The sequence below is a fragment of the Bactrocera oleae genome, chromosome 3 (assembly GCF_042242935.1).
Source record: "Bactrocera oleae isolate idBacOlea1 chromosome 3, idBacOlea1, whole genome shotgun sequence".
NCBI classification, from domain to species: domain Eukaryota; kingdom Metazoa; phylum Arthropoda; class Insecta; order Diptera; family Tephritidae; genus Bactrocera; species Bactrocera oleae.
The window spans coordinates 17,376,599-17,404,514 of record NC_091537.1 but is presented as its reverse complement, the minus strand read 5'-3'; the positions used below and the strand labels follow the sequence as shown (position 1 = coordinate 17,404,514).

The 27,916-nt window shown below is 33.5% G+C and overlaps 1 protein-coding gene across 1 annotated transcript; it reads right to left on the bottom strand.

Annotated features, from left to right (window-relative positions):
* On the bottom strand, nucleotides 1-27,582 carry LOC138855906 (serum factor response D-like). Its single transcript, XM_070106205.1, has 2 exons — nucleotides 27,302-27,582; nucleotides 1-241 (listed from the first exon to the last, which is right to left on the bottom strand). Exons 1-2 carry the CDS (start codon nucleotides 27,580-27,582, stop codon nucleotides 1-3), a joined length of 522 nt encoding a protein of 173 aa, XP_069962306.1.
* Between the last annotated feature and the right edge of the window lie 334 nt (nucleotides 27,583-27,916).

The window sequence follows — 27,916 nt, the reverse complement described above, 5'->3', positions numbered from 1 at the left end:
TTACTTGGCGTGCTGCTGCAAAGTATTGTTTGTGTTGTTGTTGTTGCTATTGTGGTTGTGACTGCTTTTACCGCGTTTTGATATGCTATGACGGCTGTTGCGTTTGTTATTGCTGTTATTGCTATTATTGTTACTGTTTTTGTTGCTATTGTTGCTGTTGTTACTATCGTTATTGTTGTTGTTGTTATAGCATATGTAGAGTTTATTGTTGTGCCGAGGTACGTGTTCGGCATGTCGAGTGCTGCCAATTACAGCACCAGCGGCGGCAGCGTTGACAATGGCCCTTCACTAACAACAACTAGCGCAAGCGTCAACCGCGCAATTCATGGCTTAAATAATTAAATGCGGCTTATAGTGGACGCAACGTTGTTTGTTAACACATTAAAAAAAAAAGAAAAACAAATTGAAATGTTTGTGTGTATGTATTTATGTAAATATGTACACATGTATGTATAAGTGGCTTTAGAAGCATCGTAAAAATTCCAAAAATGAGATCATTAGCGGAAGTCGATATGCCAGCTGGAGAGTTGTTGTAGCTATTTATGCACATAAAATAAAATTAGAAAAACAATTAATTCAAGAATGCAGGAATAATTATAGTAGAAAGAGGAAGAGTTGACTTTGAAATGCTACAATTTCGTTTGAATGATCAGAATTAATTTATTAGTATTAAATTTATATGTGATTATTTTACCGTTAGGACGCAAAGGAATGCAATATTAGGCCATTCTGTATTTTTTAGTCGAAATTAATACGTGAGAACTCGTGTATACCTCATCAAAGTGTGATAACAACTACGCTTTATCTCGCTCTTTCTTTCCAAATGTTTGTGCCATTTTTTTGATTAATGCCAGTTGTTTGTTCGATTCGCCACTCTTTGCGACTTCTAGGACTTTTATAGTTATCAAAGGGCCCGGTTTTCACCTATCCTAAACCTAACCTAACCTTATTTGCTTTCCCGTGTGTCCCTGCAATTTGGTATTACTCCAAAAAAGTTTCGTCGACGACCAAGTCTAACCAATGAAATATTTTTTAGGAGTCCTATATCCGGTCCGAATGGTGCTATTAGTCCAGCCGTATTTACACTTAATCTTGATAAAAAAGGCATATCTATATCACAGAAAAAGTAAATAGCGAGCTCTAGTAACAATTTTAGTTCTAGTTCAGAAAAATTTCAACAACTTAGGTAAGAGAATCAACATAGGCAATAATGTCCCTTGGATTACTTGAGAGAAAAGTTTTGTGAAGAACTTTTGTGGTTTCGAGAATTTTTAACATTGTACTATCTTTTATCAAAGAAATCCATATATGAAGATAACGCCCGAGATCGTATCATCTTGACTTGAGCTCAAGCTTTTTTTTTGTCCCTTTTATGCTAGAATTGTATTTAGTTTTCCGATAATTCCGACAGATTAAGATGGAATTTCTGCTAGAGGACCGGCAATAGAGGTATCTCTAAGTAAACTTATTATGACTGATTTATTGGGTCTACCAACAAGTGAGACGTGATGTTAAAATTAAATAAAACACTTAAATTTGGTCAAAATGGGTTCTGTTTTTTTTGCTATGCAGATAATTTTATGCTTTTTATGATTTAAACAAAATGTCGAGCAAATGGCCACCACGGCTTACGGCAACCGAATGCACGGAATGTCGACTATCGTGCGCTGAATGTTGTCTCCGGGCTCCTCGAGCGTTGCGGATTGATTGACGTAAGCAGTTGATTCTACATACTTCCAGTGAAAATAATTTCGAGACGTTGAATCACATGATCTTGGTGGTCATTTGAAGGTGCTCTTTCTCGAAATAATGAGTCACGTTTCCTTAACCCCAATAGCGACAATTTTGTTTGTTGACTAAGACATTAAGTCAGAAAAAGCGAAGAAAACAAAGCCTGTATCAGAATTAAAGCTTTGCTTTCTTATCTCCAATCAAGATGGCAACTGTTACTTGCCCAATCATAAAAAGGATGAGAGTTGCTAACATTGGTCTTTACTTGACTGTGTCTCGCCTCGATGTAAACGAACTCATACAAAAGCACAAACGAAGCTTTTATATCAAAGCAAAAGTCCAAAGAAAAGTAAAGCAAAATTTGTATGTAAATCAGCTTTTAGTTCCACTAGAAACATATTCGAGTTAAATATATTATTGCTTCTTTTGCAACAGTAGTTGCTTTTAAATAATTTCATAACAAACTACCTTTAACAGATTGGAAAAGTACCGAATAGGAATTTTTTTAAATTTTAGCTCGTATACCTAATCTAGTAGGAAAGTCAGACTGATTCAGGTCTATAACCAGTAACATCGCAAACATATTTTTCTAGGCTGTAAGATTTTGGTAATCATAGACTCAATAAATTTCAATGAATTGAAAATTACAAAAAAATAAATACATATTATTTTCACACACCTTTGCAAAGTAAATAAAATTTTCCAGCTTGCTGACCTTCTCAGATACCTATAGGTACATATGTATGTGTATAAATATGTATAATCCGCCAGCATCATTTTTGCTTTCTTCTTTTAACATGATTTTCCACCCCAATGGCGACATTGACTGCCACATTTATCCTATTCAACTCAGTTCGTGTGTCCCATCATTCGTAGCGTAAAATTCAATTCGCTTTTTTGCAGCGTTCATTAAATTTCTTTACTTATTTTCTGCTTTTCTTTTTTGGCTCGTGAAAATTCACATTGTTGTAAAAAATTTCTGTTGCTTTTTGTATCTTGTGACAAAGGCAATTGTCAGCTTGCCATTGAAACGGACGCAGCTGTTTGGTCGAAAACTGGAACAATAGATTTTAATTTTTTTTCGCTAAATTCTTTGATTTGGAAAATGTTTCCATTCACACCGTGTTGTAGACCATCAGATAGCACCTTTTATATTGAGAGATATGAAGAGTGAAATTTCGAACTTAATTAAATGTAGGATTATTCGAAAAAACTTAGCTTTCTGATAAAGTGTTAGTAAGTTAGTTAGAAATGGACGGAAATTATGAATGACCGATTATTATCCCAGTTAAAACAGTCAACGGTTTCGGTGAAACAATAACCAACTGCGCCGCGCTTTATTTGACGTCAGAAGATATTTATGCTTTTCCTCCTTTATTATTAATTTAGAGGCTTCCAATGAAGGGCTCTTCTCTCATTATTATTTGACTGAAATCGGTTGGGAGTTCCTTTTCACTGCCAAAGTCTTTCTCGCCCTGAGAAAATTGCTTGAGGTTTATGAAGATTCTTATCTGCAGTAAAGTATATTTCTCTTTTTCGAAACGAGAATTCTGGAATTCCCAAAAATTTGCTCGATCCTCACTGTCGAAGTTATCTGGAAAATGCTAAAGTGGAATCAACTTTCAGCTATTCACTCTTAATTATTTAAAAATGTTTTTGCTGGGCTTCAACTGGAATCTTGGAAACTTAGTTCTCACTTTTTTAGATAACCAGAAGCTTTTGCTTTGTTACTCTTTTGTTTGATTTCAACCGAGCTCTAGGCTCTCACTCCTTTAGTTATCTGGAAGAACTATCTGGTAAAAAAATTAGTCTCATTAGCAGATTTGTGATTGATATGCGAACTTAGGCATCACCAATACCTCGACTAAGAATGTCCACGAATGATTTTACTACCGGTCATCTGCCGCAAAGTCTCACTAGCCTAATCAATTCCACTTGTCGCGCTCCTTTATCCAAACTAGGTAACTTCTTCAAACAATCTTCAACTATTCACACTTCATTTTGCTCTATTAAAGTTTATTTTAATGAAGAAGAATCCCATCTGCTTAATACATATTTTTCTTTTAATCTTCATCTTGTGGGAAATATTGCAATCTACTTAAGAAATTAATGAATTTCGCAACTTCACAGCTCTTACTGACCCGACCTCCACACACTCAGATGATTTGTATATCTTTATATACATACTGTATATACTTATCCATTTGAGTTATATTTATGTATTAAGTGCAACTCACGCTTGGCGTTCATTCACGCTGCGCTGAAAACGCGCTTTACTGCAATGATATTTCGCAAAAAATCTAATTCGACTTTGGACTGTTTAGAAAAAAATTGCAAATCAGCTTTATTGGTCACTTTCTCAGACAAAGAAAGCATCTATTTATACAGTTGTGTGTGCGCTTGCAGACAATTTTTCATTGCTGTTGTGGGAAAATCATGATTTGTGTGTTTAATGGATTAAGTAGGTCATTTTGCAAATCATATTTTTGCTTGAGAATTATTCAAGGCGAATTCAAATGAAAAATTAATATAATAAACGTATGAAAATATTTCTATTGCTATCAAAGTCAGTGTTCATTAGTGAAAATATTGCCTTTTGCACCAATTTTTGGAGACACCGCTTTCCTGTACAGTGGTCATTAAAAAATTAGTGGTTAAATTCACGACTCGTTTAGTAAACAGTTTCGAACGCTAGTTAGGTGGAGAATATTGTCACGATCTAGAAGTGAGGCGAATATAGAGACGGTCCAAAGAACTCGGGTCACAATTCATACTAAATTCAACTGGTGGTATTTTACCATTTACCATCATTATGAAAAATTAATGTTTAGTCCGCGTTACTTCTTTTACTTTGGGCTATGTACTTTTCGACAAATGGAAGGACCTAAAAGTTTTAAGTCGATTGTGAATAGATCATGGAGTTTATGAGAGGCTTATTTTAATCTAAAATTCCTGTATAGTAGTGAAAAAAATTGTTATTATACCCTGAACAGGGTATATTAAGTTTGCCACGAAGTTTGTAACACCCAAAGGAAGCGTCGGAGATCCTACAAAGTATCTACTTGTATATAATTGATCATCGTGACGAGCTGAGTCGATTCAGCCATGTCCGGCTGTCTGTCTGTATATATGCGAATTAGTACCTCAGCTTTTGATATTTTGACCTCAAATTTTCCACACGTTTTTTTCTCAACAAGACGTTGCTCATTTGTCGGAATCGCCGATATCGAATTACTATAGCATGTAGCTGTTATATAAACTGAACGATCGGAATTAAGTGTTTGTATGGAAAGCTTTGTCATTTGACGAGATGTCGTCAAGAAATTAGTGATGAATTATTGTCTAAGGCAACAATTTAACTGAATCACTATAGCATATACCTGTCATCAAACTGAACGATCGGAATCAAGTGCTTGCATCCAAAACTTTTTCATTTGACGAGGTTCCCAAAATTTGGTATAGACTATTATTCAATGCATCCAAAGAAATTGTTCAGTTCGGAGCATGATAGCATATAGCTGTCACATATATACTTATACGGACTCAAAATCAAGATAAAGATCTTTTTATACTCATTTATGCTATAATAAATGCACCTGTGCATTATAGCTTCGGTGCAGAATGATGTTGAGCCGCCATAGTCCTATGTTTCGACTCAGCTATTAAGGATTTTCCATACCATGTAAGGAGTAAGGAGTAGGTTATTATGTCTGTCGGATCTGCTCTATTATAGAACGAGTTTTGAGTACTAAGGTATTTTCTTTTCCCCTTTTGGATGGAAGTTAGACTTAGCTCGGCACACATGTATTTGACTGGTGCGAATATTTTTGAAGTTGACAAGAAACTGCAGGTGTGTTAAAGGCAATTTTTAAGTTTCCCAATCGTCGTTTTCGGTGTCAGTCTCAACTCATGGAAATTGTGCTTATCTTTTAAAAATCTCTTCTTAATGTTTTTCATACAAATCCTTATCATCTTGTCCTAAATAGACATGAAAATAAAAATATATTCAATCATACTGAATATTTGTTCCTGTTCGCGTTATATGATCTTCTGGAATTATCGCATAACTTTACTCATTTATTGCGTTATTGACTTTTCTGTGCATTGGGTACAATTCCAGATTTCATAATATCTCAGAACTTAATTCAGAAAAATGTGTTAAATGGTTTCCTAGAACATAACGGCTTTCATAAATGTTATAGTAGTTCCTTTTTTCCATTTTGTTTGGATTATATTACAAGGGCTTCTGATTTCCATGGATAAAATTCATTTGTAATAAAATTAAATGTAATGAATCGCATCGGACAGGGAAAACTAAAGAATGCGAGAACCATAGAACAGCAAATAAGTTGAATTTGAAAGTAAATAAAAATATTTACATTTTTTGTTGGACTCTTGAATATTGAAAAGATGTTTATCAAATGTTTAACACTCCCAGCCAAAACCGAACAATAACAAAAATAATGAAAATAAACATAAAATGTACTCCTTGGATTGGTTTTAAATATTTACAATACATATGCAAGTAGTCTGTATGCACATACGATTATATATGTATGTATATGTAAGTTCGTATTTGATAGCTGTAAATTGTCAAAGCGCATACAAAAGTCCAGGCTATCGGTCAATCGGGCATTCAGAAACTCCAATAATAATGTGTGGACATTGTGATAAATAAATGCAACGACCCTTAGGCGGTGAACAATGTTATTTTTATTTTGTTTAAGCACTCATTCTTATTTATTTTGTGCATGCATTAATAGATTGACTGCAAAGAAGTTGATAAGGTCGCGCAAAGTAAATTTCAATTATTTGGTTACTGGTCAGAAATACTCTGGCACTGATTTAAATATTTGTTTCAAATACTTTTGCAGATCAAACCTTTTTTAAACTGTTTCCATAACCGCTTCTGATTTAGCTTTAGCCAAAAGCTTTTCGAGAAAAGTCCGCTAGTTCAGGGTAAAAGAGAATTTTTCTGCGAATAACAAGTATTTTTCAACCTACAAGTATACTTCTACCATAAACGAATTTGTGTTCAAATATTTCTAGATTAGTTTGCCGATTCAATCTTCATTCATACTTTTATGACCGCATTAATTGACTATGTGTCCGATATATTTATGGCTTTAAGTAACTTTCTTATCTCTATAAAAAATTTAAGCTAAACTCTGTAGTCCAGTTCTGTGAAGCAAGGCAACAATTAAAATGCCCCACTGAAACACATTTTAAGCAGGCCTAATACTGGTCGAAAACTCAATTTAACAGAATATATCTGTATATCGTACGAGAATGTAAGAAAAGCTCTCAGCGTCGAATCAAGTTAGTTACGTTTGTCAATATTAAATTTGAAAATTTTCTGAAGACGAAAAATATGTATATATCATTTTCTTTGTTGGTAAAGTATTGTGACTGTGGTTATGTGAAAATTTTGTACTTTTTAACATTGAAATACTATACTTGAAATCCTTTAATTATACCCTGAATAGAGTACATTAATTTTGCCACGAAGTTTGTAACATCCAGAAGGAAACATCGGAGATGTATATATGTATATAGGTATGTTAATGATTAGCTGGCGAGCTGAGTCGATTTAGCTATGTTCTCCTGTCTGTCCGCCTATTCGCCTGTCTCCACAGATATAAGCGCCTTAGTTACTCAGTTTTTGAGATATCGATCTGACATTTTGCTCACGTCTTTTTTGTCCTTAAGAAGGTGCTCATTTGTCGAGACCCACGATATTCGATGCCATACAAATTGATCAATCAAAATCAAGTTCTTGTATGAATAATTTTATCTTCTGAAAATTGGGCACAGATTATTGTCCAAGGCAATGCATAATCTCCGAACATATTGTTCAGATTGAATCAATATAGCATATAGTTGCCATTCAACTGACCGATTAAAATCATTATAGAAATCTTCATAAAAGTCTTTCTTTATTAAGTAACCTTAATTCAACTTGAAGGTTGCAAAACATTGGCCGTTGGCAGTTTTAATAAAATGTAACGCTCTTGTAAAAATAGCCGAGTTGATTTTGTGGTTTTACACGGAGGTTATTGTTTTAGCGAGTATTCTTTTGCCGCTTGGGTACAATTGATCGAGGCTTTTAGCACTTAACACTTTTAAATTTGTTTTGTTTTTTCATACAATAGAAACCTATTATCGTACGTCTAATTCAAATTGCTGTAAAATATAAAAATATAGCGTGAATATACAAGTATATACATATACTGATGTATGTTGGGGTGGGTAAGAAAATATAATTTATTTTTTGATTAGTACTCTGAAAAATAGATTCTTAGATACCTCCACGAAAATCTCTCCAAATATGAGCTCTTAATTATAACGGGAAGGTATCTAATGGACCTTCTTATGAATATGTGATTGTTGCAATTTAAAATGATTTTTTTTCATTGAGTTTCAAAATTCATAAGAAAAAAAATTGCCTTCAAGTTATCAAACTTAAACCGTTAATATCACCTAAACGGTTGAGTTTACGAAAAAATCGTAAAAGAGAGATATTTTTTTAAGTAATTGGAAGCCAGATATTAATTTTTCAATCTGATAATAAGAAAAATAAAAAACTGTAAGGCGGAAGGCCTTCCCGTTACAATTAAGAGCTCATACTTGGAGAGATTTTCGTAGATGTGTCTAAGAATCTATTTTTCAGAGTACCAAGCGAAATAAATATTCGTTTTTTTCTACCCCCCTTAAGGTATACCATATGTCTTTTTTGACCTCTAATTTGTCCAATCAAAAAGTCATTAATAATTCGTTGGAAATCATGCAAATCATTACATTCATAATATTATACCACAGACATATGCACATACACATACAAATAATGAAAATGAATTACGCCCCTGCAGCAACGCTCGCTGACATCTGGCATCTGGTGTTGGGTATTTGGTGTCTGATATCAGTAAACTCGCATGTCGTAGATAAAAGCGGTCATTGCGCCACAATGGCACCAACAAAATACCACAAAAGACATCACACGAGCTGTGCCACAGATGTACGAACGAGTGGAGCTCAACCACAGATTAGCACTCGAATTGATAGCAGTTGACTGCAGAAGATATACATATATACATACATATATAGATATATACATATATATCTATATGCTAAACACGCAAAACGCTTTGCTAGGCAAAATCATCGTCAGCGCCTGAACCGAAGTGATGGTGAAAATTATTGCCGTGGTGCTGAGCCGAAGTTGTCAAGTTGGTTGCGGGTTTCGCTATCAATTTCGCGTTTTTATTTCTGTTCTACTGCGAATATAATAAAAAGACGCATTTTATGTGTTGAACTAGTTGGCATACGAGCAATTTAATATGAAGAGAAAGTTTCTTGTTTGTGTAAAAGAGCAAAAAGGAAATACATAGCTGAACCAGAATCTCGAAGAATTAATAAGAAAAAAAAAATTCAAGAAAAAGTTAAATGAGGGCTTAGGTAACTCGAATGGCAAAGAATAAGATACAGTAGTAGGTGGTATATTTCCCAAAATCAATGCCGTGCTTATTTTACATCTTCTTCTTCTTAATTGATGACTTGCGAGTCTGTGAGAAGACTTTAGACTTTCTTTCCTATTAATTTAGCCGCAGCACTTTATTGCATTGAAGACATATCATCTCTTAAGAATGATGGATCCCTCACCGGTAGTCGAGTCGTGAGGAATCACACTTTTTTTAGGAGGCCTCGTTGAACGTGGATGTGCTAAGGTTTATATTTTTGGATCGTTCATAATTTTTTAAGAAGAGGTTTCACACTAGTAGCTGTATTTTGAGGTATCACATTCTTCGGTGCCGAAAAACTATCGATTCCACTGGTTTTGCCATTATCTTGCTCGGTTTTTGAAACTCTACTCAAAAGGTATTGATTGAGTGTAAAAAATCAAAGAAAATACCTTTTTTGGGAAAAGCTTCGTATGTACACTTTTTTCATAACATCGGTCTCTCCTACAATCGAATTTTTGAGATATGAAATTTTCACCCTCTGGTGCCCTTAAATCAACCCTAATGATCACTCTCCAGGAATGTATTGTTTTCTAGATGATCATGTGATAATTTTCTGATTCTTAAAGGCGGCAGTATTGTATTTAAGCTGTTGGGGAAGTTACTCCATATCATCTCAAAAAGCCGTGTTGATAAATTTCTTTTTAAAGTGTTGCTGCCTACTAAAAAGAAGAGAAATTAATCTAGAGTCGCAAGTATCCACAAATCCAATGACTTCATTTTAAAGCATTCTATATTGTATGTATATTTGTGTGCTATTGGTGTGGTAATCTATGCGCCAATTCAACGAAATTATTAACGGACATTTAATAACAACAAAACTACGTTCTACAAAAACAAATTAGGCTCACCTGTTCATTTGAATACATTTACATTCCTTTCAAGCTAATAGCACCAATAAACTTTATTTGTATTACGATCGTGTTACAGCGGCGTTGTAAGCGTAAATATTTGATAGCAAACTCCGGCAAAGGAAAAAGTGTAGAAAATCTTACCGCTTAGAAAGCCATAAAACGCAAGGATACCCACCGTAATATTTGTGTGTGTTTGTCAAGAAATTATGCAACGGAAGCAGGTGCCACACCGAACGACAGCAACATGACTTGACAACAACAAAAATACCCAACATATAATATATACCAGTATACATATATGTAAGTACCTGTGCACCAATATGGATAGAAGGAATAGAGGAGGCGGAAAACCTGTATACACGACAAGTTGAATTTTGTGGAAAATGAGAGTTTGTTGACCAACAGCGCGGTAAGAACCGCCAGTGCGCATACGCACACACATACAGATATGTTCGAACTAGATCGGGATATGCATTAGTTATGCATGAGGTGTGGCTGCAATAAGACTGGGCAACACACCACATAAATATGCAAGTAGCAACAGCAGCAAGAAATCGCATGTAATACACGGTGGATAGATCTACACTTTTGTCGGTTGCAAGAATGCGGTTGCACTGCACATGACGACCGCCGGACAAGGGCAACCACCGCATACCAGACTCATGAATAATCTGACCAAAGTGTAAAGTGCTTTTTATATTGTCAAAAGTGGCACGTTGCACGGTTGTGTAGGATTTTGTGCCTATTTATTAGTTATTAACTGTTTTTCATACTCATTAGCTGAGTCATTTACGCTTTTGGCGATTTTCAACTGCGCAATAAAGTGATTGTTGGAAAATTTAATATATATTAGAGTATAGGTATAAGGTAGATTTTCTTTGAAAAAAACATTTTTTTCTAGATCTGATTTGGAAATGTAGGTATGAGTGTAAAAAATTTAGATACGTGTTTCATTCCTCCATTATTATATCCTGAATCATCTATACCCTATCCCTATCGATCATAAATTTTACACACACCCTTCTCTCAGCAAGAAGCTGCTCATTTGTCGGATTCGCCGATATTGGACCACCGTCATATTAACTGACTGATCAAAGTCAAGATAAAGATTTTGTATATCCCTTTATGCTATAGAAAATTACATCTGTGAAGGGTACTATAGTTTTGGTGGAGAGACGTTTTTTTCTTTTTATTATCTCTATGTGTAAGTTTTTGATCAGTGAGTCGCAAATTACATTTTTCAACACATACTTGTATACATTTTCAAGGTGTAGAGTAGAATAAATTATATATTTTTACAAGCTCAATCTTTATTTTTATCTTTATATTTATATTTGTCTTTATCTTAATCTTTATCTCTATCTCTATCTCTATCTCTTTCTCTATCTCTATCTCTATCTTTATTTCTATCTCTATCTCTATATCTATCTGTATCTCTATCTCTATCTCTATCTCTATCTCTATCTCTATATCTATCTATATCTATATCTATATCTATATCTATATCTATATCTATATCTATATCTATATCTATATCTATATCTATATCTATATCTGATCAAAATCAAGATAAAGATTTTGTATATCCCTTTATGCTATAGAAAATTACATCTGTGAAGGGTACTATAGTTTTGGTGGAGAGACGTTTTTTTCTTTTTATTATCTCTATGTGTAAGTTTTTGATCAGTGAGTCGCAAATTACATTTTTCAACACATACTTGTATACATTTTCAAGGTGTAGAGTAGAATAAATTATATATTTTTACAAGCTCAATCTTTATTTTTATCTTTATATTTATATATGTCTTTATCTTAATCTTTATCTCTATCTCTATCTCTTTCTCTATCTCTATCTCTATCTCTATCTTTATTTCTATCTCTATCTCTATATCTATCTGTATCTCTATACCTATCTCTATCTCTATCTCTATCTCTATCTCTATCTCTATCTCTATCTCTATCTCTATCTCTATATCTATCTATATCTATATCTATATCTATATCTATATCTATATCTATATCTATATCTATATCTATATCTATATCTATATCTATATCTATATCTATATCTATATCTATATCTATATCTATATCTATATCTATATCTATATCTATATCTATATCTATATCTATATCTATATCTATATCTATATCTATATCTATATCTATATCTATATCTATATCTATATCTATATCTATATCTATATCTATATCTATATCTATATCTATATCTATATCTATATCTATATCTATACCTATATCTATATCTATATCTATATCTATATCTATATCTATATCTATATCTATATCTATATCTCTATCTATATCTATATCTATATCTATATCTATATCTATATCTATACATACTATATACGATCACATCTCATCATGAATGAAAATAATTCGAATTCTTAATTCGAGATGAAGATCAAAATTACTAATTTTATACGAAAATCTGTGTCGTTTTTTCAATAATTTACGTTCAAGTAGTTGTGACTAATTTGATTTCTGTGTGGCTAATCGCTAAGCGAGCTATTCCTGCTACTAAAAGAGTCAATTAACAAGTTCTTATGCGGCTTTAAGGTTTGGACCTTACCAGTATTGGCTAAATACAACATGAATGTGTATGAGTATGTAGTATATGTAAAAAAAAAAAAATTGCTGTAGATCTGCTTGAGGTTTTCAGAAATCTTCGACCAAAAATTGGTAAACGACTAAAAATAAACCTGTCACGAGTTGGACACGCTTCGGTACAAAAGCGAAACTAATTTGCGAGTAGCAAACAGTGTATGGAAATTTTATTGCAACGCTCAGTACAGAAGAATAACAATGAAGATCAAAAGGAGAAACAAATTTAGAATATCCAAAAGGAGGAAGGTCACTTGTAGGCGTTGTAAGCGAGCGATGAAGTTGAATCAGTAATGTGTGTATAATCTGGGTGAACTGCTGGTAGCAGTGGATGCTGACAGGTTTCGTTTTCTGTTTTTTGCTTTCGAGAGAATTCTGTGTGGCTTCAATGTAGGTAAATATTTGGTAAAGATAAGAAAATGAATTGGAAATTATTGTTAGATAAATAGTTTACCTACAGCATCGCTTTTTATTCCGAAGCCAAAAATTCTACTTTGTTGCACGCTATGGGAGAGATTTGTGGAAGAAAGGTACCAATTAACTAAATACCCACACTTTTGGGGTCCAACAAACTCTGCAATTACTAAAGCATTTACGAAACCAGTTATAAGCAACATAATTTTCTCGCTGCTATCAATTTGTGGACAAAATAGCATACTTAAGTGCCTTTCACATGGCCCATTAAAGACACCTATTTTTCAACAATTTATGTGTAGCTTAAGCAAATTATACTTTTCAATAAATTACTTTATTTCAATTTATTTTATGCTTCAGTATTTAAATGCCTCAAATTTGTGTGAAAATTCTGTGAGAATTTGACTTCTATGATACAAAGAGAAAAGTACGTGCGCTCATTTAACGGTAATTAATAAGCTAGTATCATATTTTTGTACAAAATAAATGTGACATTTGTGCAAATGACGTGACTTTTAGGTAGCGTGTGACGTAATAAGAAATTCGGTGGTAGTGGTCTGACATACAGTGGCGGGCATGCAAATATAGTCACTTGGATATCATTCGAATAATTTTTTGTTAATAGATATTTATATTTATATAAATATGTATACTTTGAATAAACAAACATAAAAACGCACATAATAACGAATACGATAATATGAATCACTTTCTATCCTTAAGAAGCGATATGAAAAAGTTAAGAAAATACATATTGAGGAATCGTCACTCTCTACGCTTTCCGTTTAAAACTTGAGTTCGGCTTTGATTGACAACTTATAAACCGCAGTGATTAAGTTTTAACAGGACTTCTCAATGTAACTTGGTTTTGGCTTCATTTTAGAGGACAGTTAGATAACTATTTTATTTTCACGTCAGGAATATATATGGAAATAGATAGGGGCAATTCATCATGAGAGAATTCATAAATTTTAACTTTTTGGGACTCGTTCCCTCACCCAAAATAATGCTGATGAAGATAATGGAGCCTCTCTGTTCGAAAACATGCTTATATATATATTATAAGTGTTTGTTGTTCTATGGATCTAAAATCTATTTAATATTTCAAAAGTTAGGTTAGAATATGTAAGTTTATTCATCAAAGGGAAAATACATGGAATTTTTGTCGGTATATATACATTTTTAACGTCAAAATTCACAATAGATGCCATTTCAGACTGTCAGAAGTTAAGAAAAATTCACAGAAATATAAAAAATTGGCATTTAATTAATATCTGACATGATTCTATACTTACTTCTGAGCGTTGACCAAGACTTGAGGCATAGATTCATAAACCGATCGTTCAACCATTTATTTTCTAAAGTATTGAACAATGTTTTCGTAATGCTGCTAAATAAATCAAAGCGTTTGAAAAACATCGAAGCAAAAATGTTAACAAAATTGGTCAGTAAACACGATTTATGTAAATAATTCGACTATGGCGCCACCTAGCGGATCAATTTTTTACACCTTTCATTAAGCAATATATTATATAATGCATTTAAGCCAAATCGGATAATAGCGTTACTTATCGAGACTGTTAAGGTTTGGAATAAGTGTAGTTGTTCATATTATTCTGTCCGCCGCTGTTGAATAACCCAAATTTATTGTAGCTACTATATTTCTAAGAAAATTTTTTGTAGCACTTAATTATATGTAATATTAACTGAAGAAAAAACAAGTTTTATAGAGAGTTATGTGTGTATAATATAAAAATAAAATACAAAAACAAAAATAAACTTCCAAACCTGGTCCAACAATATACAAAATAAGATTCCCACTTTGACATGTGGGAAACTAACTACACTCAAATTAGTGTATGTAATAGAAAAATATGTTTGGGCTGAGCTTGTAATTAGCATTCCAGAGACAGTCTGTGTAATTTTCGTAACAATTGTCAATAAAAGCGCTTAGAGTGGTGGCGACCTTTCGCTTGACACGCAGCAAGTAAATACAGTAAAAAGAAAACCTCTTTGGTGTATGAAAAAAATTAAGTTTCTAAACTACAACAAATGGCTCTTCGCATAGAAATTGAATGATAGTATGTAATAAGTTGACTTTTCGCTTTTAATTTTATACCTACGTACAGCAAATAACAATAACAATAAGAAGTCTAAACCACCTTAAAATCCCACGCTTCGGTTTGTTAGTTTTGTTGTGGTTTCGAAAAGGGGTACGCACATCGTTTGTTGCTTCGAAGTTCTTGTGATGAAAGAGAATGCGTGCGATTTGAATAAAATTAATTTTAATTAACGAAAAAATAATATAAATGCCTACGCATAATGATAAATTAATATTTTATTTGGTTGAATACCAATGACCAACTAACCACAAGGGTTGAGAAGGTCATAGATTTTCGATACAAGGAACTTAACCTATGACTTTTTTCGATATTCTACCAAATACTATTAAAATTGAGTGATAAGCTGATGTTGAAGACTATGGTAATATTTTTAACTTGAAGTGAACCAAAAATACAATGAACTTAAGCCCGGAAATAAATTTTGCGAAAATGATAGGTATTCACACGTGTTTTTGATCTATCAACTTACTGCTATGATATGAATGTTTTCTCATTTTTAGTAGTAAAATATAATTTTATAATAATTCACTTTAGATAAAAATATATTCTTTCTTAGTATTCTCTCTACAAATAAAATAACAGCTCTTACTGGGAGAGATCATTTTCCAAATACTTTACGTGTTACGTTTAGTACTATATTAAAAAAAAGCTGAAATGATGATCTTTTCCTAGACCAGACAACCTTTGAGACCGCAGACCATTCAAGTTGGTCTACACCTTTATACAAGTATTTAAAACTTTAAGAAAGCTTCAAAAGGGTGTTAATCTGACGTCCTTTATAAAAATATTGTATTATATTATTCAGATATTTTCAGAAAATTAGACTTGGAAGAAATATGTTTCCGTTAGAAATTTCATTTATAAATCCCTCACATGAGAACATAGGCTAAGAATTTCTGATCTTCGTTAAGCTTGCTGGAACACAGCCAAATTTAGAGTGTTGTCTCCAGTTGTGAGAACATATATAATAGGAGCCGCATTATATATTAGATATTAGGGCCATAGTTCGCACAATTTAATTTAAACATTCTTTGATATATAATCAGCTATTAGAACATATTGTAAATACATTGTACATTATGGTCAAACTTCTTAAGCGGTATCAGAACGATATGCAGAATTTGCTTATGGACCACTTACCACTCTGATATATCTTCCGAGACGAAACATGGTGGATATATTTAGGGCGTTGAGAGAAGTCATATAACATATTTTATGTAACTGTTCCGTAGTAGTTAGATAATTTTCTCAGCATTTCGAGGACCATAAATTAATGAGCGCTACTAAAAGTATGCACAATTTACATACTTGTTTTAGGAAACATGCGATATGTTCGGGATGCCATTCCACATATTTCCAAGCTACACCTTGAATGTGTATTCACGAATAGTATTTAAATAGTTGTAAGTTTTAGAAATAGAGTACATGACACAATAATTTGCTGTCTTTTCTAGATAATTTTAACAATTTACAACCGCTTTAACACAATTTGTTTCATAACACTGCAAAAATATATTTGTCTTCTTCAGTGAAATCTTTTAATCCACGAATATCACTGAATCACTCTTAACATCGGTAAATAGACTACTTTGCAAAATAAATTTACATAAGCGACATTTCCAGTCACACATCTACGAGTACACATAAGCCACTATTGATCTAAAGAAGTGAACGCACACTTCAATAACGTCTTTGTCACCACCAGCTTTGCTCTATTTTATTTAAACATTCGCTTAGATCACTTCACGTTCGAAGTGAACGAACGACCTCTGTCAAGGCGACCTCATTTGCTAAGGTGACGATGTTAAAACACTCGTAAGCCGGCATTTGTGTTTAACACCATCGTTCGATCGTGTGTCGGTGAATGGTGTTTAAGCTGCTTAAATGCTTGTTCAGTTGTTGTGTGAAAACATACCGATGTTTGTAGGTAATCAGCGATTGTGGGCGTGAATTTTTTTTTATGTGAATAGAATGGTGTTGACCAATTTTGTTTGTGTTTTCTTTGCAATATTGTAATTTATTTGTTATATAATAATATATGTTTCTTATAAGAATTATGGTAATTTGAGGAATTTGTGATCTGTTGTCTAGCTTAACTGTTGACTTAATCACATGGCAAAAATCTAATTGCTAGCTTCTTTGATTTTTTTACTACTTCAGTTGAAAACATGCAACGGAACAATTTGGCGATTTTGCACTAAATGGATATTGTGACCTAAAACACAGACCTTGACTACATATAGCAGCCCTTGATTCTACGATGGGTTCCTAAAGAAATGAGTTATGGTGATGCAATGCGGTCTATATGTGCTTCTGTGAACAAAGTAAAATTTCATAGTTTATACTCAATGGCGATTTCAGGAAGGGCTTCTGATCTGTCATAACTTCAAGAAAATATTGAATGGTATTCATCACTGCCTATGTTTTAAGGTCGATGGTTTGATGCTTTGTATCTGGTATGTCGGGTCTAATGAGGAAGGTGTCTCCGCTCGGTTGGTTGATGTCCTTGGTAAGCTGTAAGCTAACACTGAAAGACTCAGTTATCAACTCACCAATCGCCGTCTTATTACATTTTATATAAAATAGCACTTCCTGATCCATGGGTCACTCCCACATATTTGGGTTTATGGGCTCTGAAGCCAACCGGTCCATGTGTGAAATGTGGAAACTGAAACTAAACTTTCGAATTTATTAAAGAAAGTGGTGCTGTTCGATTGTTCCCTATTTAGAAAAACTTTGTTAATAATATCAGCTGTGGAACCGAAGACGAGTTCACTGTATTGAAGCATTGAAGAGAAAACGACACTTCTTCAAATAAATCAAGTAGCTCGCAGCCAAAAACCATATAGTAATACTCTTTAGAAATTTTTGTGTCTACCATAAAATTCATTAGGGATTTAAACTATTTAAACAACCACCACTTTCGATGAGCAAATATTTAAATTGCGGTATCATTAACGAAATTGGTGAGCAATCAACCTTAACACGCGCTGCCATCAGGGGAAACCATGGGAGGATATATGGGTGTGCGGGTCAAATCATGCGCGTCAGTGTAGATCAGAGGCTATTACTCAGCCGTCATAGATGACCAAAGACATGTGATATGTCAAAACAGCAATAACAACAATAAAACGCGGTACAGCTGTGTGCAAGAAAATACCAAGCTGCAAACGAGAGTGTGACAAAACCTTGTAGAATGGCCAAGTAAGCGACGCTCTAAGACAACGGAGCGTATGTGTGGCAAGAGGAGTGCAACGAAAGAGGTGCAACAAAGTGGTTGACGGTGGCTGTTGATGGCGTAGCCGCAACACGGAGCTGTAGACTGGCCTTTATTGCAACAAATTTAGTAAAATGTAATATATATATATATATATGCGTGAATGTGTGCAAAAACAACAATTATAATTTATTTGAAACTAAAACCCTTAGAAGCAGACAAAGCGCTGACCACAAGCAACACGGCAACGGGTGCTCGAGTAAACGCAGCTCAAGAGCTCTCTGATACTTACTTAGAAGCTAATGTGGCAGACATCAGCACACATACTTGTGCTCAATATATTCGTACATAGCAATGTGGCATGTTGCAGTCACTCGCCTGCTTATAAATCAAACATCTGCCTCTTTTTTGCAACAAGTTTGTCGGTTGGTTTTGAATGCATAAAATTGCACATAATTTCGCATTGCGTAGCCAGAATGCATCACTTTCTGTTTTCCGTTTTCTTTTTGCTTGTCTTTAAGTTTCTCAACTTTTATTGCGCTGCCACAATGCATTTTGTTGCCACACGACACATGGCTGACTATAAGCAACTCTGCATGCAGTTGAATGACGTTTATTCCACCACACGCTGCTGTTGGCCATGCGTGCCAGAGGTGGCAGTGTGGAAGATGCCACATGCAACAGCTAAATAGCTAATATGTAATAGTATATTAACAAAAACATATTATGTTGCATTTGTTGCAAGCACGCATGCACGCACGCACTTGCAACTATTAAGTGTGTAATTCTCATTTTAATCTTCGTTTCATTTTGTTTTCCCCCGCAGCGAGATATACATATATGTATGTGTGTGTGTCTTAAACGTAAAAAGTTTTATTACTCCTTTAATTAGACCCGCATGCTTTGAAGAAATATAAAATTATTTTTGTGAATATAATTTGGAATTTCTAAGAATTGGCATTATCTTTAGTATTTAATGTGGCAAATTGAACGATTTTGAGTTTGAAAAATGATAACACCGAGTTTTTGAGTTGTGCATTTTGATTATTCTACAAAGGCATACTGGTTGATAAAATTAAGAAATAGTTGCTCAACTGAACTGAAATATTTGCCGTGAGCCACTTAAACAATCTAGTCAAAGCTCTAAACTGCAGCACATGCCAACCTGTTATTGTTTCAATATGTGGCAGAGAAAAGGTGGTCCACTGCCAGCCGAAATCGATCTATCATAGAAATATCGCCTCAGAATACAGATCAGAACTTGTAGCAATATGTTTCTTCTCTGTTGCTCTGTGTTAAAATAAAAGTCAACACCATTATGATCTTCGGTCGTAAATATTTAAAACAATAGCTATTGAAAAAAAAGCTTTAAGTTTTGGAAGTTCATGAAGTAAAATTTTACTCTGGGAAGTATTGATGGAGTGTACGCGTAGGCTGTTTAAGTAAAAATTAAGCAATAGTGTTGATAAATTAAGACCCGGAGACTTCACTGAGTTTTCTGTTATCATTTATCTCTGCTGAAAGATTATGAATCTACTGCTACTTCTTTGATTAACACTTCATCTCTTTTCTTGAGGAGCTTAATTACATACAAAGCTAAGTTTAGAACCTTATCCAACAGTTCAAATTTTTCTGATCGAACTAAAGAGAATGAAGCATTTTTTTTCGAAAACTCCATTAATAGAAAAGATTTTGCGGATGATCTAAGCAACAACTACTTTTATAGTGGTACAATTTTTAACGGCATAACATATTTGATTATCCTAATAATAGTGAGGTCTTAAAAGACTAGGTTATAAGTTAGGTTAGACTGACTGATTGTCACGCCATACATAGGTATACCTATAGTTACTTTGTAATGCCAGATGTAGGTTCATTTTAATACAAGCTAAAGTTTATATCGTGCGGAAAGTCAACGCTTTTTGCGAAGAGACTTGGTATCTAATTTCGATACTTCATCTACTCCCTTGAGCTGCAAAACTCCAATACGTCTAAGCCGAGTTCTAGATAAGTCCGGACAGAAGCAGATTCAGCATCTCATTCATGCCTATTTCCCTGCTAAATAGGTCATTGTTAATAATTCCCATACGGCTCGCATGTGATGTCAGTAAGTTGTGACCTGCTACTAGGCCAACAACCTTCCTGCAATCTTTTCCAGGTCATGTGAGTAGAAAGCTTACGTGTTTTCATTTCGCTTCCTTGCATATGATTTTGACATGATCCTGCATGCCCCTAAGGCATTCCATTTCAACCTGATCCGTTTGTCAGCGCTTTCGGAAAATTCATTGTGTATCGCTTTTAGCGATTTGCGTATTTTCTAAATTTGTTCGGATGGCACGTTTGGCAATCTCATCAGCTATTCCGTTTCCCGGAATGCCGTTGTGGTCTGGAACGCAGTATATATGCAGTCGCTTTCCGGCAGCCATTATATCTACTAAAGACTTTCTCTGATGCATCGCATTGCATGTGAGATTATTGCTTTAACTGAAAGTTACTGCAGTATTCTGCTAGCTTGAAGGCTTGCCGGAGATCTAGCTTCGCGCAATAGGTCTTGGTGCCCACTCCATAATCCATTTTTGATTAGTTGTAGATATTCTTAAAAGACTATGAATATATAGAAAATATCGAATATAAAAGACTGAGAGTAAACGAGTTAAAACAATAGACAACAGGGCATTTAGGTTGTTTAAGATATCTTAAATGCGCCTCCAACTTCTCATTTCTACTTTAAATTTATACATTGATCATTGATTGCTTTGATAGTGGCTAGATTCGTTTTGGTATACACTTTCTAGTGGAGAGTGGCGGAGTCTTATTAGTCGTCTAACCCAATGTTTTTCAAAACCAAATTCTTCACGAATAAAATTTGAGAGTATACTCTGATCTTTAATTTATAAACTTCATATAAATTTGAGATCCGTATACTTGTATTCTATGCGACGACAGCGAACCCGGATTCATTCAGGAATATCAAGAAAAATTTCTGGAATATTTTACGTTATGTTATATTACAACAATAACAATTCGTCGAAAAAATTTCCCATCAAAACGGATTCTTCAGCCGATTTCTCTAATGTTCTAACTCCATTTCTGGACTGCAGTAAACACAAATAAATAGCAAAGCGTGTACTTCCAATTACAAGGTAATGCTGGAATCCGTTTCTCTAAACGACATCTGCAAAACAATGAGCGCCAAAAACTTCCTAATCGGCCTGTCGGAATGTGTTAATGTGGCATGATGCTGAGGTATTACACATGTAGAAACAACTTCGTGTTAACGAAGTGACCTGAATTGAATCGGATTGAATTCGATTGATGTGGAACAGGCAAACTGTAGCGAGACAGATGTTCTTTAACCTGTAGGTAAATGCGTACATGCGTAGTTACGAAGGTACTTGTGGCACTTGATGAATTCTTACTTACATACGAATAAAGGCATGTCGACAAATTCCTTTCTGCACTGACACAACCGTAAAATGACAGTTTTTCTGTGCGGGCCCGACGGCTATAAACATACCAACATACTATGCTGATGCTCCGGCGTTTATCCGTAAATGATGAAGTGCGCACATAAAAGATTCGTGCAACAGCCGCCACATAGTTATGGCACTTTGTGCGCCACAAGTGTGGAGGAGCAAAGGTGGAGTGTAGTAAAATAAGGAAGAACTGGATATAAAGAAGAGCAGTCACAATTATCAACGCTTGTCTCCATTTTTGGCGTCATCAGAGCAGATGTGCAACGACTGCTAAGTACTCATGCCACACAAAGATGCATACACGAGGCATGTAGCCCTGTAGGGAAGTCACAACACTTGTTTCAGTCGTTAAGAGACATTAAAGAAACAGTTACTTATGCAAGAGACTTTGACGAGAACTCTGCGTAAATTTTTCACTATGGATAATCCCAAAAGATTGCCACCCTCTGGAGAAATTATTTTAGCCTTGAATTGTTTATGTTCTGATACAACCAACCAACGAATCAACCGTTGTCCTTATGTATTCCGAATACTTCCTAAGGCGGTTATCTAGCTCTCTCAGTTTCCAATTTTACTCTTCGATGAGCTGAGCTTTTACATATGGTGATTTTCAATGAGGTCTTATATGCCAATCTAAACTCAGACTTCATAATCAGTTAGTCCTCGGCTTTATTTTGGATAAATTTAATTACCCCCCATTGCTTTTACATTCGAAACTTTCAGAAAGTAAGAAATAAGAAGTCTGTAACTATGCGTGGGGTAGGGCTTTGCCTGTGGCAGGCACCAAATCTTCATGAAGAGAAAAATTAAAACTGTTAAATTACTAACTGTTTGTTAGAGTTTATTGCGTTTTTCCAATTTTTCCTACAGTGCTAGTATGCAATTTATATATCTAGAATATTTGTGTATATAGTAGTTAACATATTAGCAGCTCCTTTAGTGGCGCAATCATTTGGAGGAATTCAATACTGAAGAGTTCAACGACAGGGGAAAAATTTACAAAAACAAAACCAAAAACCCAGCAACATAAACAATGCAATGATATTGAAAATTGGAAAATGTCTTTGGCATGGGGGTAGTTCAGCTGCCGGGCACGCTTGTTGTTGGGTGCCAAGTAGAAAACTGTGCCTAAGTAATCTCAAGGAGTTGCCGCACAGAAGAGCAGCTGCTTTCTAACAAAAAGGACAAAGGCTGCGCCTGCGTCTTCGCTTGCAAAATGGGGTAGTAATCACTCAATGAATGTTGCACGCATGCTAACTGGAAATTGTATATGGATGTTTGTATGTGTGTACATATGTTAGACATACTCATGCATTTGTTTATCTTAAAGTGTGCGCATATGAAGAAAGTTGTTTTTGTTTTGCTTTTTCTTTTGAGTCTGCAGTGAATCTCAAGGTGCGCCTGCGCATCACATTTCCTTAAGATTAGAAAAAAATTACTTTCCTTTGTTTTCTTTTTTTTTTTGTATATGCATACATATTAAATTATTATATACATATATGTATGTAAGTATGTATGATTTCGCTTGATGCGTTGACGTTGTTTTTATATAGAGGGATTTGAAAGCATTTTTGTTTAGAGTGCATAATTTATTGCTGGCGGCAAAAGATAGCAAAAAAATCAAGGCAAAAGAATAATAAGAGAAATTAGAAATTTTCGTGAAACTCAATGCGTTTTATGACGGTTTCAAAGAAAAATAATGAAGTACATATATTGATTATTTGGATATATGCAGTATATATACATGCATCCATAAACTCCTTGAACGCCATTTTACATAAGCGTATTTCAGTTCATGCATATGTACTTATATATATGGAAATTTAAATATATACTTATGTCAATATGTACATACATCAGTATAATATTATAACTTTGCTCTTTTTCTGCTACCCCTAGCACTAATTATTTTGAGAAAGGTTTGAAAATCATGAGTTCAACAACATGTTTGTGCGGATATGTAAATACCATATGCATTATATGTAGGTATATGTATATATTTTTCAAATGTACCGATTTGGAACCAAATTTTTTCTTAGTTAGAAACTAATTATTACAAATTTCTCCTGAAAATATATAATTACACATATACATTAAGTACACACATATGTATATACATAAGTACGTATTGCATCGATTTGCTGTGAAGTTAATAATTCTCCAGAACAGCTGTTCGATTTCGAGGTGTGTTCATATTGACTCTTCTGATGATGATTCCTCAAAGTACTGTACTTAAAAATGATAATCATCTATTTAAAGCGTTTTACCCAAGTATTTATTTAAGCTCTTCTTCTTCTTCCTCTTCAACCCACTCATACAGTTGCGATAGTGACCCCAGGGTTATTAGCTTCTTAACAAGTTTTCAAGTATACTGCACACTTTTCATTTGATTTTTCAGTTTTTGAGAAGATTTTATATTACTAAATATTAAAAAAAAAATATTATAAGCCAATATATCCTCCTATCGAATTATTATTTTGGCGATTCTGAGGAAATTGTGTTTGAACAGTTTGCTAAATTTGCTTTAGAATATATATATAGTGTTAATTATAAGATAAGCAGCAAACAACTTTTCATCTGCTTTATTTTCATATTTTATTAATTATATTTAGAAATACTTTCTTTTTTCTTATTTGCTTCTTATACTGAAGATTTGAGCCTATCGTCGCAGCACTCTTACCTACTTAAGATTTCATATACTTCTCGAAAATATCTTGTCATATTAGTAATATTAACTTTACCTTTTTACAAGGAGTTATTTAATATTATTTTACTTTACTTCTTATGTCATAATATTGCTTTTTTAAACTTCAAACTTAAAATTTTAAATACTTCTCGAAAATAAAAAAAGAATCGAAAATAACTGGCCATATTAATAATATTAACATTAAATTTTTACAATGATTTTTTTTAATATTATCCTATTTTACTTCTGATACCATAATAATGCTTTTTTTAAACTTCTAATTTAAAATTTTTGATTTTACTTATGCTTTTAATTTATGGGTTTCCCACTTAATGCAATGAATTCTTACTTTTAAGAAACTAATATTGTTATCCAATTCCGTCCCTTGACGCAAAAACTTAATTAGTTGGAACGATTAAAACTTTTTTCCCTAAAACTTTGTTGTCATCTGACAGCAGGTCGCTGACAGTTAACTCGCAACAGCTATTTGATATCAGCTGCCAGACAGCCAATAATATAATAATATGGCAGCAGCTTTCTGAAAGCCATGTGAAAGGGATAGAGAAATGGAGACAACTGTCTGACAGTAGCCACTACAACTTAACTTCGCTGCTTCTAATATTTCTTTTCGTAAATATTCCCTCATTAACAATTGATGTCTAAAAATTAGTGCGACTTTCGAAAATAGTAATGCTGATATTTTTTCTATGCATATTGTATTTGCATTGAACAATTACTGATTATGTAAATGACGGTAAAATTTTCCAAACGGTTACTCACCTCTTCATATGTATTTTCACGTGAGTTTGAGTTTGATTGAACGCTGCTGGCAATGGAACGTCGAAACATTTCGCTGAAGTTTTGTAGAAATAAAAATAAAAATTAATTACAGATATAAGAAACAATGCGAATATAGTTTAATAATTAATCTCCTAGATAGTCTGTAAAAGTTGGCGACATACAAGCGAAAAATATTGTAATATAAAGCTTGATAAAATATAGAAATATAAGCTTTGAAGAGTTTGAAATTCTAAGATACATAGAAGCTAACTTGATTTAATTCTTATTCAAAAAAAAAAAGTAATTTCTAATGTATAATATTATAAATTTATTTATTGACAATGTTATTTTTGTTAGGGTAGTTGGATCGTTTAAAACATGAAATAAAAAATTATTATTTACAGAGAGAAAATCTGCCAAATGCGATGATACTTGTATTACTAATTTTCACAATGAACAATGTTTGTAAAAAATACAAAAAAAATTTTTAAACAAATGGAATTCGAAGAAGTGCATAATTTATTGCTGCGCGACAAAAGAAAAATATGGATAACATTTGTTCAAGTGAATATTTTCATATATTTCTGTTTGCGTATGGTTCTTCATGAAAAAAGGTATAACACATTGTTTTTTTTGTAAAAATTATTACTAACAAATCAAGGAGGACATTTTCACTCACACTCGTATTGAATATAAGCGAAGGTACGGTCTGTTAAGAGAAAAAATTATTATTATAAATTATAAATAGTAATAACTTTCGAAAGTTCAAAAAAACGGTCGAGGTTGTATTTTTTTTATCATTTAGAACCAAAAAAAAGTTGGTTGTACGAGAAAAGCTCGACCACCGAATAAAAGCAGTCACACTTAATAGATTTTGTCTCTACATTTAATTTTTTTTTTAAACTCCTGAAATGATTTAAATTCTTAATTAAATAAATAAATTCAAAATCTTAGAAATCGGTGGTATTAAAGGTAAATATCTTAAACTTAAAAAAAAAGTTGTATATAAAATTTAATTTTTTTTTTAGGTTTGCCCAGGTCATAGATCCTTTTCTGTGTATTTTTTGTTTTTTTCTGTCATTTAAACAGGGGGGACCTGTCATTTAAAGAGTAACCCTGATATTTTTTTTGTGGTAGTTACGAATAAAACAATTAATTCAATTCCTAATATTCTAAAATTTCACTATATATTTTGCTCTTTTAAAATACACTGTATACTGCAGAAGTTTATTTTAAAATATTACCTTAGGTATAATAATTATTATTTCTTTATTACAAGCTTTTTTTTAAATAAAGTTCTGTTTACGCTAATATCTTTCTTTTCTCTCTATTTTACAGTTGCCGTTAGCGGTAAGTAGTGTTGAATAATCAATTTAAGAAATCTAGTCAGCTCATTAATCTTGCTACATTGTACACTCAACTTTTCATTACTCGACCACAAGCTATTATACAAGACACACTTAAACTTCAGATCACAAGATCATCAGATCAGCGATATCATAAATAACAATTAAACAGCAAAGAAAAAAAAGAGACAAGATCACGAAGCAATAAAAAAATAAGAAAATAAAAAATTTATTAAGAAAATTAGCAGAATAAAGAATATAAAAATTATATCAAAAAGAAAAAAAAAAATAAAATTAGCTTAAAACCAAGCGCTAATGACAAAACTATGCCCAATTTGTACCGAAGCCATTGACACGTTACCCGAAATGGCAAGAATGCCCATTTTCGGAAGGATTTCGAATTTCGATCATAAATAACGCTATCTTAATGGCAGAAGACGCGCATAAAATAAAACCGACATTAGATTAAAACGAAATTAATATGAAATTTAAACGTTCAAATAAAAATCAACAGTTACGTATGTCATACCTTAAACGTTGACAAGGCGTAGGCGCTGGATTGGCCAGATTGGACCTTGAGTCGTTCAGATTTGTTGTTGAGCTATTTAGTTGCTGATTGCTGCTCATGTTGTTGTTGCTGCTTGCTTTAATTTGATTGCTGTTCACATGGTTTTTGTTATTTTTACTATTATTGTTTTTGTTGTGCTGCTGCTGCTGCTGCGGTTGCTGATGTTGGTGGTGCTGATTATGTGGCATGCCACCGGTCGTGTGACTCGAATTTTTATGACCCAAAGCCATTGTCGACGACATTTTTGAAAAACGAAATTTTTTTTTTCAAAAAATTTCAAAGGAATAATTGTTGTTGCGGTTTTTTTTGTGCGTTCTTTCGCGCAAACGTCAGGTGTGGTTGCGTAGAGTTCTGAGACACTACCACAAATACAACGCACCAAATATGGTTATTTCATTAGCCTTAGAGCTTTCTATATTTTCAAACACTTGTTGTTGTTGTTTTTAGTTGTTTCACTTGTTCATTGTCGTAGGCTGTGTAGACACGCGCTGCACGCTTCATTGCGATTCGTTGCGCTCACTCGCTTTTGTTGTTGTGATTTGTGTGTTCGCTGTTTTTGGGTATTATTGTGCGACT